The sequence below is a fragment of the Leucoraja erinacea genome, chromosome 5, assembly GCF_028641065.1.
Source record: "Leucoraja erinacea ecotype New England chromosome 5, Leri_hhj_1, whole genome shotgun sequence".
Lineage (NCBI taxonomy): Eukaryota > Metazoa > Chordata > Chondrichthyes > Rajiformes > Rajidae > Leucoraja > Leucoraja erinaceus.
In genome coordinates, this window is record NC_073381.1 from 85,547,792 (window position 1) to 85,562,297 (window position 14,506).

A 14,506-nucleotide genomic window follows, 5' to 3' on the forward strand; every position below is an offset into this window, starting at 1 on the left:
ATGGTCCTACGCTTACTCTATTATTACTTGTTTCTCTGGTATTGGTCCAGCTTTGGAAAGTAATTTATAAGGAAGATGCAGAGGATTTGTATAATATATTTCAAAAGGGGTTTTCTTACTTTTTCACATTATATAATGTCTTTTCTTTCTTCCCCCATTGCCTGTCTGGCAATGCAAAGATAAACAGCTTCACCGTGAGTGATTAATCATGAAGGTTGCCAGCTGCCTGATGCGCAGCCCATCTCCATTCTGTTTTGTTGGTTGTCAGTGCCAAGCAAAACAGGAACGAGTCGGCACATATCTGACTGCTCTATTGTGCAATAATGTTTTCGTTAGGAGCTGCTCTGGTGATAAAATGTTTAGAGTTTCTAGATTGAAACAGGCCAAATGCTGAAAAATTGAATGTTATTTTTTAAATAAAATGTGCATTTAAGTGAAAGCCGCTGCTACAATTATTGACCAGCACTGACAACCCAAGTAGATAGGATGCTAAAGAAGGTGTATGATATACTTGTCTTCATTGGTTGGGGCATTGAGCACAAGATTCAGTAAGTCATTTTGCAGCTTTATAATACTTTGGTTAGGCAGCATTTAGAGTATTGAATTGAAAAATAGAGCAAGGAAGCAGGCCATTCAGCCCACTGAGCCGACGCCAACCATCGATCACTCTTTCACACTAGTTCTGTATTATCCCACTTTCTCATCCACTCCCTGCACACTAGGGGCAATTTACAGAGGTCATTTAACCTACTCTGGTCTTTTGGATGTGAGAGGAAACCGATGCACCCTAAGTAAACCCACGCGGTCATAGGGAGAGAACGTGCAAACTCCACACATACAGCACTCAAGGTCAGGATCGAACCCGGGTCCCTAGCGGTGTGAGGCAGCGGTTCTATCCACTACATCACTGGGTTGCCCTACCGTGTGTACAGTTCTGATCTCCTCATTATAATAAGGATGTGGAGTCTTTGGAGAATTCATGTTCGTAAGACATAGCAGCAGATTTAGGCCATGTGGCCTACTTGAACATGGCTGATCTATTTATTTCCTCTCAACCTCATTTTCCTCCCATTCACCGTAACCTTTTACACCTTAACTCATCAATAATAAAAAATACCCTATGACTCAGCCTCCACAGCCGTCTGTGGCAATTAATTCCACAGATTCACCACCCTCTGGAGAAATTAATTCCTCCTTATTTCCATTCTCCAGGGATGTCCTTTTATTCTGAGACTGAGCCCTCTGACCCTAGATTCTCCCACTACTGGAACCATCCCATCCAAATCCATGCAGCAGAAATATAATTCCACATCAGGGTAGTTTGAAACCTAAATGGAAACCTTCAAGAGGAGACAGTATCATCTCCCTGCTGCATTTGCTCTTCTGTTGATAAAATATGAAGCCAGAAGGGTCTCGACCCAAAACCTCACCCATTCCTTCTCTCCAGAAATGTTGCCTGTCCCACTGAGTTACTGCAGCATTTTGTGTCTATGAAGGTTTGGGAAGTGTTGACAGAGTAGCCTCAACAAGCAACAGCAATGTGTTTTGTAGTTGGCAGTGGGTGTGCTGCAAAGCAAATCTCCTGCATAAAGGGTAATGACCATGCCTGACATCGGGTATCACCATGTATCAGGTCTTGCCTTAATGTTATTCAAGTCTTGTGTGTGTGTGGATTGTCCAAGGAACATTACATTTATTATATTATTGACCTTACTATTATTGAACAGTATATTATACTACAAAGATGTCACGGGGTGTGATTTTTTTTTTTTTTTTTGCATGGTTCCACAGGAACACACAATCCCATAAAGGGGCTGTCCCACTGCAGCGACCTAATTGGCGAGTTTAGAAGAGTTTGCCCTTGACTCATACTCGTAGTATGGTCGACACAAGGTCCTAGCAGATCTTTGTAACTCCTTCATGCTCGAGAGTAGTTCCCGCGTACTTGAGGCCTCAGCTAGGTCGCGGTGTATTTTTCAACATGCTGAAAAAACACGAGTAAAAAGAGAAAAAATCAATATTTTTTTAACTTTAGTCGAAGTAGGTCCTGGTAGGTCAGCATGTTATTCATAGGTAATCGAGGGTAGTCGTAGATAGTCTTCAACATAGTCGAAGGGAGGTCGAATGAGATCAAAGGAGGTCCTCTTCACTCTCCACTATTCGGTGTCCAATTTTTCCGAAGCTAGTCGAAGCTAGTCTTCAACATAGTCGAAGGAGGTCTTCAACATGACACTTTTTCAAACTCTCCTAAACTCGCCAATTAGGTTGCCGCAGTGGGACAGCCCCTTAAGTCTCCCAATCTCACTTTTAAAACCCCCACACTTGCCAGGTGGCCATTTGCCTGCAGGCAGCTTCCCCCAGTTACCTCCAGTATTTGATGGTTTCTACATTTTCACTGGGAGGCTATTTGTAACAATGGTTCTTGTGTACCTAACTTCCTTCTCAATATCAATGTTTCCCCCAAACCAGCTGGACATGCAGATGGAAGAATCAGCTGCAGAGGCAACGAAGGAGAGAAAGCTGCGAGAGCGGAGTGAGCAGTACGCAAAGCAACTGGAGGATGAACTTGAGGGGCTCAAGGTGAGACTGGCTGCTGGGGAAATGCCCGATTGCCTCCTGCTTCCAACAAGATGAATGGGGAGGGCAATGCGTCAGCCAGGGTTTCCCAAAGCGTTGATGCGGTAAAGAAGAATAGTTGCAAAAAAACCCAACCAGTGACCTGAAGGAAAGATGCTGGTTCACTTTATAAGGTAGAAAGGAGAATAAAGAAGTAGGAGGTTAGAACAGTGTCTTGGACAATCTCATTGACAATCTTATTGCAGTAATTTACAGGGAAGTGTAATCTATTTCTAGAAACTTGGTATGTTTCAATTCCCATAATCTGCATATTAATATAAATTCACAGGGAGAGGTTTTAAAACCCCACTGCGTTTATTGTTTATTCATTTTTATTGTAATGTAGTATTAATGAATGTGCAATTAAGGCAACAAATTCTGAAAAGTCTGCAATCCAAAAGATATTGGAAACTCGTGGGTTTCATCCGAGATTAGATTTCAGAGGCCCTTATTGGAAAACTCTGCCCCCCCCCCCCCGGAACTGAAATATTTAAAGCATTTCAAAAGTAAAAAGATAATTGGAGATACAATCAATATGAAATAAAAATCAGAAATACTCACCAGGTCAGGCAGAGTTTGCAAAGAGGGAAACAGAGCAGTGAACTTTCATTCATTCTATTGAAAGTCTGAAATGTTGACTCTTTTTATCTCCACATATACTGCATGACGATGAGTATTTCTAACTTCCTCTGTTATTATGTAAAGTTATTTTTGTTTCTCTTTAGTTTCCATGGTACACTGTCATTTTAGTAGAAGTGGAAATATGGTATTCTTACACAGAATTATTCCTTAGCATGCATGCATTATTAAAGGAATGAACATAGTTTATTTGATCATTCTTGCATCTGAGGCAGGTGATCTTCATTCAAACTCCATCTATTGAAGATATAATCTAGGCCAACAATATACTACATTGTACATAGGATGTGCTGCCTTGTTGGAACTGTTCGTCCAGATGAAATGTTAAGTCAGGGTATTGATCACATTCCTCATGGATGTAAAAGATTCTGTGATATTACTGGTGAGCAAGCTGTCATCGTCCAAAAAATCACCCATTGTGCAGTGATTTCTAAAGCATTCACCATTTTCAAACTGAAAATATACTACTGATAAAACCTGTAAAGACATGTATGTTAGGCACCAAAACCTTCATGCTCTGTGTACGAAGAAATTTAATTTATTTCAAAACATTTTTTATATCATTGAGTCATAGTTTCAGTCAGCATGGAAACAGGCTCTTCAGCCCAACTCAACCATGCTGATCAATTGCTCCATTGACCTGGTCCCAGTTGCCTGCCCCTGGCCCATATACCTCCAAATCATTCCTCTCCATGTGCCTGCCCAAGTGTCTTTTAAATGTCATAATTGTACCTGTCTCTACCACCTCATCTGGCACTCGTTCTGCGTACTCACAACCATCTTTATGTAAACATTGCGCCTCAGGTTCCTATTAAATATTTGCTCTCTCACATTAAACCCATGTCATCTAATTGTTGACTCCCCTGCCCAGGGAAAAAGATTGTGGCTGTTCACCTTATCTATGCACTTCATGATTTTATAAACCTCTATAATGTTACCCCCTCAGACAGGGGAGAAGATCCAGCCTTTCCCAATGTCAAACCCTCCAGAACTGGTAACATCCTTTTTTGCACTCTTTTCAGTTTTCCAGTTTAATAACATCTATTATATAGAAGGACATTCAGAACTGTACATAGTACTCTAAATTTAATCTCAAAATTGTCTTGTGCAGCTGCAACATGATGTCCCAACTTCTGTGCTCAATATCCAACAAGGAAAAAAGCTACATAAATTAGGTTAAGGCCATTTCAGCCATTTAATCAGTTTGATGATTAAATGGTGAGTTGATTAAATGGCTGAATTGGGCTGAGCCTACGCTCAACCGATGAAGCATGGCAGCCAACTTGTCCAGTTTTACGGGAAGAATCCACCAGAATATCTGTTGCTAATGGCATTGATAAGGGTTCTGGAAGAAGCCTCTTGTACTTCTCCAATATTGGCACAAGATCTTTTGAGTCGATCTGTTAAACCAGACAGTCCATGTTTAAAAGATGGAATCACTGACAGTTTAGCAGGTTCCTCGCTGTTCTATCGATGCTAATTGAGCACCAAATTATAAATTTAGTCTACTTAACCGAAACAAGTAATTGCTACCAACTACAAAATATGACATTTATGCACACAAAGAAGTTTAAAGTCTGAATTTGTACTGTCTGTGAATATTGGTGTTCTGTTGTTTAAAAATGATAACATTCATGAATCGAATTGGTCATCCCAGGTGGCTGTGAATGAATAGAGGATGTTATAGTTTTTCTGACCTGGGGCAGAATGCCATGTAACTGGTTCTATTATTACAGCTTCAAATGTGTTTTGTTAACAGCAGAAGCATGTTGGACGATCACCTGGTGTGAGCAGTACAGAGCATCAACAAGAAGTGGCAAAGCTTAAGGCTGACTTGGAGAAAAAGACAGTGTTCTATGAGGTGGAGCTGACTAAACGGGAAGCCCTGCATGCTACTGAGATTAGAAACTTGAAGAAGGAGCTTCGAGATGCGGAAGGACAACACCTCGCCCTCAAGAAGGAAATAATGATTTTAAAAGACAAGTTAGAAAAGAACAGGAGAGAAAGGTAAATATGCCACTTGACCGATTCCTGCAGTGAAAAGCTGTCAAGCTTTGTACTTGAATCCGCTGCAGATGTTCATTTGGCACCTACCAAAGCGGCTGTGGACTTGAGAATAACGGCAATAAGAATATTATTTTTGAATGAAGGGATAGATTATACTGTAGCCATGTATTGTTTAGAATTCTCCGTTCTAGAGAGCTGGGCAGGTTGTCAGCAGAAATGTTCAAGCCTGAGATTTAAAATATAATGGGAGTCAGAACATGGGGTTAGAGCACAAAAGGACATTGAGGCCAAGATTGGATCAGCGTGATTGTATTGAATGTCAGAACATGTTCAATGGGCTATTTGGCCTTCTCCTGCTTCTGTTTTTTATGCTCTACAGAGTGATTCAGAGTTGGTCATCCTAAAATCACCTGCTGACATGTTTTCTCCATTGATGTAATGTCTTTCATTACATCGCATTGCCCAGTTTAGCAATGCAGTACAGGGTTTCAGTACAGGACCCAGTGTAACCGTCTGACTGCACTGACAGAATTAGTGCATGGAAATAGGAGCAGGAGAACACTCCCCAGGCCTTTCAAGCCAGCCCCACCATTCAATGTGTTCATGGCTGATGTCTGCACAAATATTATCTATCTCCACTTTAAATCCTTCTGATGAGCTGGTCTCCTGCATCTGAATCTCAATGAATTACTGGGGAGAGATTTGTTGCGTAGAAGAGAAAATAATTCCTCCACACTTCAGTTTTAATAGATTAGCCCATTATTTTGTCTTATGTTCCCTTGTTAGGACTCTCCCACTGGTGAAAAAATCTCAACATCTACCCTGTCAAAAGCCCTTAGGATATTATGTTTCAGTAAAGTCACTCATTCTTTTAAACCCCAAGGAATATAAATCAAAATTCCCTAACCTGTACAGTGCCAGAGATCCAGGTTCGATCCTGACTATGGGTGCTCTCTGTACGAAGTTTGTCTGTTTTCCCCATGTCTATATGGGTTTTCTCCGGGTGCGCCGGTTTCCTCCCACACTCCAAAGACGTACAGGTTTGTAAGTTAATTGGCTTCCGTAAAAATTGTAAATTGTCCCTTTCATTTTAATGAGACCGCTACACAGGCTCAGTAAGTAGATTTTCCCAGCTTGAGAACTGGGGACATTGGCACAGCCCTATTTGGACTCTTGCTGCAATGCAAGTGTTCTGTCACTGCAGCTCTATAAAGTCACACTCCTGGAGTGGAAGGTTGCATTTTAGCCTCCCTTGAGAAACAGCTGAGCGGCGAGCTCATCTGGTGGCAGATTATGGTGGGAGATCTGCCACATTGTTCTTTTGAAACGATCCCAGTTGTTAAAGGATGTGTAAGTCATTACTTTGGAGGATTGAGACGGATGGAACAGAAAGAGATTTATTCAATTTGATCGTTCCCCTGGCAATTCCTCAAAGTTGGAACACCTGTCTTTCATTTAGTTCTTAACCTGTGCATTCTGATAAATCCGGCATGAGTCAGTGCAGTTGAGCATGAAAGTAATCATTTTAACAAGACAATTGGAACCATTCTTCCAACCAGCTTATGTACAGTTTACATATTGTGACCCCTCCCCAATTTATTTAATCAACTAAAGGCAGCCAAAGTCAGATGTTAAAGCTCCAATGGCTTGACTTATTTCACCAAGTCAAATGTTTTTTAGGCTTATTTGAAATCCTTCAGTGTGGTGTATAAGAGGAACTATCAGATTGGTAGAGGGCACAAGACAATGTGGATGCTCTAGGGCAGGGGTCGGCAACCTGCGGCCCCTGGGCTGAATGCGGCCCTTAGCCCGAAATCATCCGGCCCACAGGCTTTTTTTTTCCCGTAATCATCCGGCCCACAGACTTCCTTCATCTCCGGTACCTCCCGAGGCCGCGGCACCCAGGCGCGGTAACGCAAGGAGGCCTGCGCTGGCGGCCGCAATTACGGAGCGGCCAAGCTCGGCCGAGCACTGAGCTCTGGCTGTACCGCATCTCGCGCAAAGCCACCGGCACGGCCACGCACCTTCTGTGTCTGGGCTTCACTGTCAGGATTGGGGTTATCAATAGGCCAGGGACGAGTGAGTGTAAGTACTTGAGCCACCGCCTTCAGGACAGGTAATGGTCTGTAGGTACACCATGTTCGTGAGCGCCCTTAACTAGGGGCCGGTGCTGCGGGTGGCGTCCTCGAAGGGGCGGGATCCATGTGTACACGTGATAGATGTGGCCTGCCATCCACTCACAGACATGCGTTCTGGCCCCTATGGAGAACAAGGTTGCCAACCCCTTCTCTAGGGTTAACGTTAGTCCATTCCACGGTCAGTGCTATATATTTCTTGTATGCGGAGCAACCAGTGGGTCGTGTTTTGAATCATTATTTATGGAAATAAGCCATATGTTCAGAATATTAGGGAGTGATTTTAAAATGACATATTAATTGAATCATAGAATGACTGACAGGCATTAGCTTGCTACTGCTGTTACTACAATGAATTAATCTCACTTCCCTTTACTTTCCCAAATGTGCAAATTATTTTCCCTCAATTCCCCTCCATAGGGGCCGGAACGCATGTCTGTGAGTGTATGGCGGGCCACATCTATCACGTGTACACATGGATCCCGCCCCGGATGGCAGGCATCAAATCACGTGTTCACATAGATCCCGCCCCTTTTTCGTTTGAAAGCCATAATTGACTCTTTCAACCTACCTTAGAGACTGAGTTCCAGATCATCGATGTAAACGTTTTTGTATCTTTTGCCCATAGCTCTAACTCTGTGAAAAAAATACACAAAGTAACTCAGCCGGTCAGGCAGCATCTCTGGAGAACACTGATAGGTGATGTTTCTGATTGGGACCCATCCTGGCCCGAGACATCACCTATCCATGTTCTCTGGTGAAGCTGAGTTACCTCAGCACTTTTGAGTCTTTTTTTCCAAACCTGTATCTGCAGTTCCTTGTTTCTACTCTAACCACTGTGCCTAGTTGTCCTTAAACCATTCATTAATAGAATATAGTTCAGCAGGGCACAGAAACAGGCTTTTCAACCATGGTGTCTGCCAACTATGATACCAATGAATCCCATCTGCCCACACAAGGTCCCTATCTCTTTGTTCACTTCTGTTTATGTGCCTGTCGAATTGTCTCTTACATGTTGTCATTGCATCTGCTTCCACCACCTCTCCTGACATCTACAATTCTCTGTGTAAAAAAAAACCTGTCTCATAAATCTCCTTTAAACTACCCGCACCCCTCTACTCAGTTTAAAGCTATGCCCTCTAGATTTGACATTTCCACTCTGGGGAAAAAGACCTAGCCTTCTACCCTTTCGATGCCTCTCAGAATTTTATAAACTTCTATCAGGTCTCCCCTCAGCCTTCTATGATATAGAGAAAACAATCCAAGTTGATCCAACCTTATAACTAATAACCTCCAAGTTAACAATTTCCCCTTATATACCCTATCATAACCAATCATGAAGTTATACATCTGTGTCAAATCTCCTTTCAGATGTCTTTGTTCCAAACAGAATACCTGTTTCTTCAGTGAAACCTGGAAGCTGAAATCCCTCATCCCTTGAACCATTGGGCAAATCTCTTATGCAGCTACTCTAGGACTTTCACAACCTTCCAAAAATTGTGACCAGAATTGGGTGCTGTGCTTCAATTGCAGTGTAACAAGTGTCTCTGACATTTTCAATTTAATTACCTTACTTTAATGTTCCATGGCTTCCAGGATGCCATATGATTTAGTAATTACTCTCCCAACATGTCCTGCCATTTCTAAATATTTGTACACATGCACCCAGGTCCCACTCTCTTGCACTCCTGTTAGAACTGTATCATGTAGTCGGCATTGCTCTCTGTTCCTCACCTTCTATTGAGCTACAATTTTAGGTTAGATAATAAATTGGAGAAGTCAATGTTCATACCGCTGGGGTGTAAACTACCCAAGCAAAATATGAAGTGCTGCTCCTCCAATTTACGGTGGGCCTCACTATGGCCATGGAGGAGGCCCAGGACAGAAAGGTCAGATTCGGTATGGGAGGGGGAGTTGAAGTGCTGAGCTACTGGGAGATCAGTTTGGTTATTGCGAACCGAGCGGAGGTGCTGGGCGAAGCGATCGCCAAGCCTACGCTTGGTCTCGCCGATATAGAGCAGTTGACACCTAGAGCAGTGGATGCAATAGATGAGGTTGGAGGTGGTGCAGGTAAACCTCTGCCGCACCTGGAAAGACTGCTTGGGTCCTTGGATGGAGTCAAGGGGGGAGGTAAAGCGACATGTGTAGCATTTCCTGCGGTTGCAAGGGAAAGTACCAGGGGAGGGGGCGGTTTGGGTGGGAAGGGAAGAATTGACAAGGGAGTTACGGAGGGAACGGTCTCTGCGGAAAGCCAATGGGGGAGGAGATGGGACGATGTGGCCAGTGGTGGGATCCCGTTGGAGGTGGTGAAAATGTTGGAGGATTATCTGTTGTATGTGACGGCTCGTAGGGTGGAAGGTGAGGACAAGGGGCAACAAGACAAACTCTGAGTCACTGTGGGGAAGGGTGAAGTCAGACAGGGCTACTGTGATATGAGGATTGATAGTTAGGGGGCAGGCAGGAGATTCTGTAGCCACAAACGGGACTCCAGGATGGTGTGTTGCCTCTATGTTACCAGGGTTCATGATGTCTCTCAGCAAATCTAGAACATTCTTAAGGGGGAGGGGGAACAGCCAGAAGTCACACACACTAGCACAAATGATACAGGTAGAAAAAGGGATGAGGTCCTGCAGAGTGAATACAGAGAGCTAGGCCAAATGTTAAAACGCAGGACTTTGTGGATAGTGATCTCTGGACCCACGCGCTAGTCAGGATAGGAATAGGAGGATAGGACAGGTGAATATGTGGAGCAGGGGGTAGATATTCCGATTTTTAGACCATTGAGGTCTCTTCTGGGGGAAGTGCCGTGTACAAGAGGGACAGTTTGCACCTGACCTGAAGGGGGTGTAATATTCTCGCAAGCAGATTTGTTGGTGCTACTAGGAAGAGTTTTAACTTGATTGACTGGCAGGTGAGATCCAAAGCAGTAGAGAGGCAGCTGGAAAAATGTACTTGCGTGTTGTGGAAAGTTACAATGCAATGATTCTCTTTTGCAACGTGGATATGTAAAACGTTAAAACATTCAGATAACAGTTTGCCTGATGAAACATAAATTTAAATTGCACTAATTTAAATATACACCCAAATGAAAGTCTCATTTCTCTGTTGACAGCTTCATTCCAAAGTTGATTTATATTTAAATGTCAAAGTGCATTTGATCATAGGATAACTTTAGCAGATGTCTCAATCCTTGGAAGCAACAATAATAAGGCTACATAACAAAGTAGATCCCCTAGGTCTATGAATTGAAATGCAAAACAGGACTGACTTTGATTGTTTTATAAAGGTAGTTGTTCTGAATGGAGCTGCCCACGAGTTTACAACAGGAATGCTTGTAAGCACAAAGTCTGTTTCAGTTTTACTCTGAAGATAGATCAGACTTTGTGTTTCCATATAACTCAACTTTCTGCTCCATATTGAGAGATTCCATCTGCATGTGGCAACTACACATTCCATGGGCTACTAGCCTTCCAGTATTCACTCAAACCTGCATTTTCATATTATATTTTACCTCAGCACCCTTAATTCAGAGAGTCATAAAGTCGTACAGCATGGAAACAGGCCCTTCATCCTAACCCGTGATGACAAAGATGCCCCATCTACGTCTGTCCTATTTGCCTATGTTTGTCCCATATCCCTCTGAACGTTTGCTCTCCATGTACCTGTCCAAATGTCTTTTAAATGTTGTTATAGTACCCGCTTAAACTACCTCCTCCGGCAGCTCATTTCATATACCCGCTTATGGAACATATATGGAATTTACTCCTTAATTTCCTATTAAATCTTTCTCTTCTAATCTTAAACCCATACTGTTGAGATATGTATGCAGACATCTGGAGAAAGGGCAAATGAGTGGTGCTAAATGTGTTCTATGACAAGAGTCATCAAGCTGTACACATGGAAGTAGGCCCTATGGCCCAACTTGTACATACGGACCAAAAGTTGGCCATCTGGGCTAGTGCTATTTGCCTCCAAGGCACTAATATGTAAATCCTGCCCTGGCCTAACATACCTATTGTAACACCTCAAGGGCCTGTCCCACCAGCATGCGACTGCATGTGGCGAGCGTGACCTAACATGGTCGCTTGAGCTGTACGGCCTCGCAGGGCTGGTCCCACTTCGATCGCTGGAGCCGTATGGAGTTGTGCGGGGCTGGTCCCAACATCGCGTGGGGCTCCGAAAAACTGACACTGTCCAAAAATTCATCGCGGCAATGGTCTGTCGGCCTGCAGCCGCATTGAGGCCGTACGCAGCGCCTTGATGGGCGTACGCAGCGTTTCGACACCGGACGCATCGTCTTGACGCCGTATGCAGCATTCAGCGTTGCGTGTTGACGTCACCGCCCGGCGTGCCGTTGCGTGATGACGTAACTACCCGACGCCGTGCGACGTCCAAATTCAGTCGGCCCGCCTGCTGCCCAGCTGATTGGTGAGTATGATGTCGGGACCAGCCCCGCACAACTCCAGAAGGCTCCGCGGTTGGAAGTGGGACCGGCCCCGCGAGGCCGTACGCCTCAAGCCACCACGTTTGGTCGTGCTAGACGCATGCAATCGCATGCTGGTGGGACAGGCCCTTCACTCTTATCAGAGTTAAATTGCATTTGCCATTCCTTGACCCTCCTTCCCAACTGATCTAGATCCTGTTGTAAAATTAAATATCTATCCTCATTGTCCACAATTCTATCAATGTTGGTGTCATACACAAATTTACAAACGATGGAAAAATAGTCTGAATAGTGCACTGCTTTGATATTTCATTCTATAATTTCTATTTCCTCATATAATTTGTCCAGTGCCACTTTACTGTTGGCTTAGAGTGGTGTGTAGACTGCCAACAAGATGGGAGAGATGAATAAAGGGATGGTATTTTATAAAGAGGTAATGCACAGTCCCTACGCAGAGTTCACCATTCCTTTCTACCTATCTTTCTTTCATTAGGACATCTTTTAAAACAAGTTTCTTTAACTATACTTTTGGTCACCTGTCCAAATATCTACCATAATGTGGATAAACACTCATGGAAAACAATTGCAGCGCGATGAAAAACATGTAGGGGTTCCTGGAAGAGCTGTTGTAAAGACCAGCATAAAATGTTGGTCTTTAAAGTGACCATTATTTGTCAAGAGTATATATCAAATTCACTTTTGATATTGAATGTGTCTCCAGCAACCTTTTGTGCAGTGTTTTCTGGACAAATGGCTTCATTGTGACCAGCATCAACTGGAGATTGTTGGCCTGAAGTGTGTTTTAAAATCCTCTATCAGGAATTATATACAACCGCCGAGAGCGACAGCCATTTCTTAGATGGTGGATCAGTCGGACTCTGTGAAACCTTGTGCTTACAGCTTCTGGACAGAGGCTGGAGAACATGTCAGATTTTTCCAGTGACTGCAGCAGGCATTCAGTGTGACAGCTGAACCTTGAAGTCAAGGGAATCAAATTCTTCTGAATGTTGGACGACTTAAACTGATTCTTCCTTTAAATTTATCCCAGCTCCATATTACATTCTGGCCACATTCTGGAACAAACATGCCGGGAATGCATTTGTGATGGTGATACGTCTTCCACATAAATTATATGATGTTGCTTGGTTAAATATAACTCAATTTATAGACAGTTTTAAGTATTTGAAATATTTATTTCTATATATATATTTGTCAATACAGTCAGAATGAAAGGGAAGAGTTTGAAGGCGAATTTAAGCAGAAATATGAGCGGGAGAGGATCATGCTGAGTGAAGACAACAAGAAGCTATCAAATGAAGTCGATAAGGTGAGGCTCCCCTGACCTTCTGCACCTTGTGTAAAACAAATGCCATGGTCTGGGTATTACTGCCGGCATGTTCAGCTCTGGGTGGAAAGGCTCACTATCTCCCCAATTTGAAGGATTGTTACAACTGATCTGGCTATGCAGCTGTGAACATATGAATGTTTGCAATATCCAGCTGCACTTTACTGCACCTTCTCGATTTCCATGCTGATTTAAATGTGAAATAATTGGTCCTTTATGGCTGATTTACATTTATATGATGCATTCAGTTGAAGTGATCATTGTTCACCAGAACGCCCTTTGAGGTATCATTCTGGAGAGAATTATTGAATGCAGCGCATCTACTAACCTTTCATATTCCTACATCTGCCCAGAATGCTTTAATTTCTTAAAAAAATGAAGCCAATCATTTTAATATTCTTGCTTATTCCTCAAAGGCCTAATGAGACATTAGCATTTCCTCTTTATGAAAGTCAAAAGAACTTAAATTTGCATCAAATAAAGATTGTACTAAACCTATTTGGTTTCATGAATATTACATTAAAATATTTTAAAAATCCTACATAAATTGATTTTGCAATCAGAATCTCAAACTTAGGCTTGATGAGTTAATCAAATATACTGTTTTGTATTAATATTGTGTTTATGGGAAGGATAGTTTCATGAACATTGTTTACCAGAGTTCAAAGTCTATCTCATGAATGTATTGAGAGTCCAGATAAATTACAATTAATATATTTGAGTTTGTGGATGTACTACAGAGGGAAAAGTCATTAGGTCTGAGTACATTCTAGACTTATACTGCAATGTAATTGTGTGGGAAGTTACCGTGGTGGAGATCCTTTCCATAACTTTAAACCACAGATCGAAAAAGAACAGAATAACCCCCAGATTTCTGCTTAACATTTCTCTACAACAAAATTAAGTATTTAATTATCTGCCCACTGGAAAGGCATTATTACCGATCCCTTGATACCTAGAGATTATTTGAAGTCCACCATATATAATGGAAGATGCATGCCTAAAAGCCAAAATATATCATTTAAATGATGTAAATGTGCTCTATCAAACATTAAGTAACAACAAAACACAAAAATATATAGCTGCTTATAAATAGGTATATTAAAAAGTCATTTATATACACATTTATCTTTTTCCAAAATAACATATTTATGTTGACATTTCTCTCAATATTAATCTTTGGAATTTTCTTGTGGTTCTGCAGTGTTACAAGACTATGGTTTGATTTGGTTCTGGTCTCCATTGACTGAGGTGACAATGCAGTGACTATGACCATGGTTCTGGTCTCCATTTACTGCGGTGTTACAACAGCTCCTCTAT

At 42.4% G+C, this 14,506-nt stretch overlaps 1 protein-coding gene across 1 annotated transcript in view; it reads left to right on the forward strand.

Annotated features, from left to right (window-relative positions):
* LOC129697513 (serine/threonine-protein kinase MRCK alpha-like) overlaps nt 1–14,506 on the forward strand; it is a 308,786-nt gene that overhangs the window by 207,638 nt on the left and 86,642 nt on the right. The window contains 3 exon segments of the mRNA XM_055636147.1: nt 2,470–2,580; nt 5,015–5,262; nt 13,063–13,168. Of these exon segments, the coding sequence (XP_055492122.1) occupies nt 2,470–2,580; nt 5,015–5,262; nt 13,063–13,168 (465 nt within the window).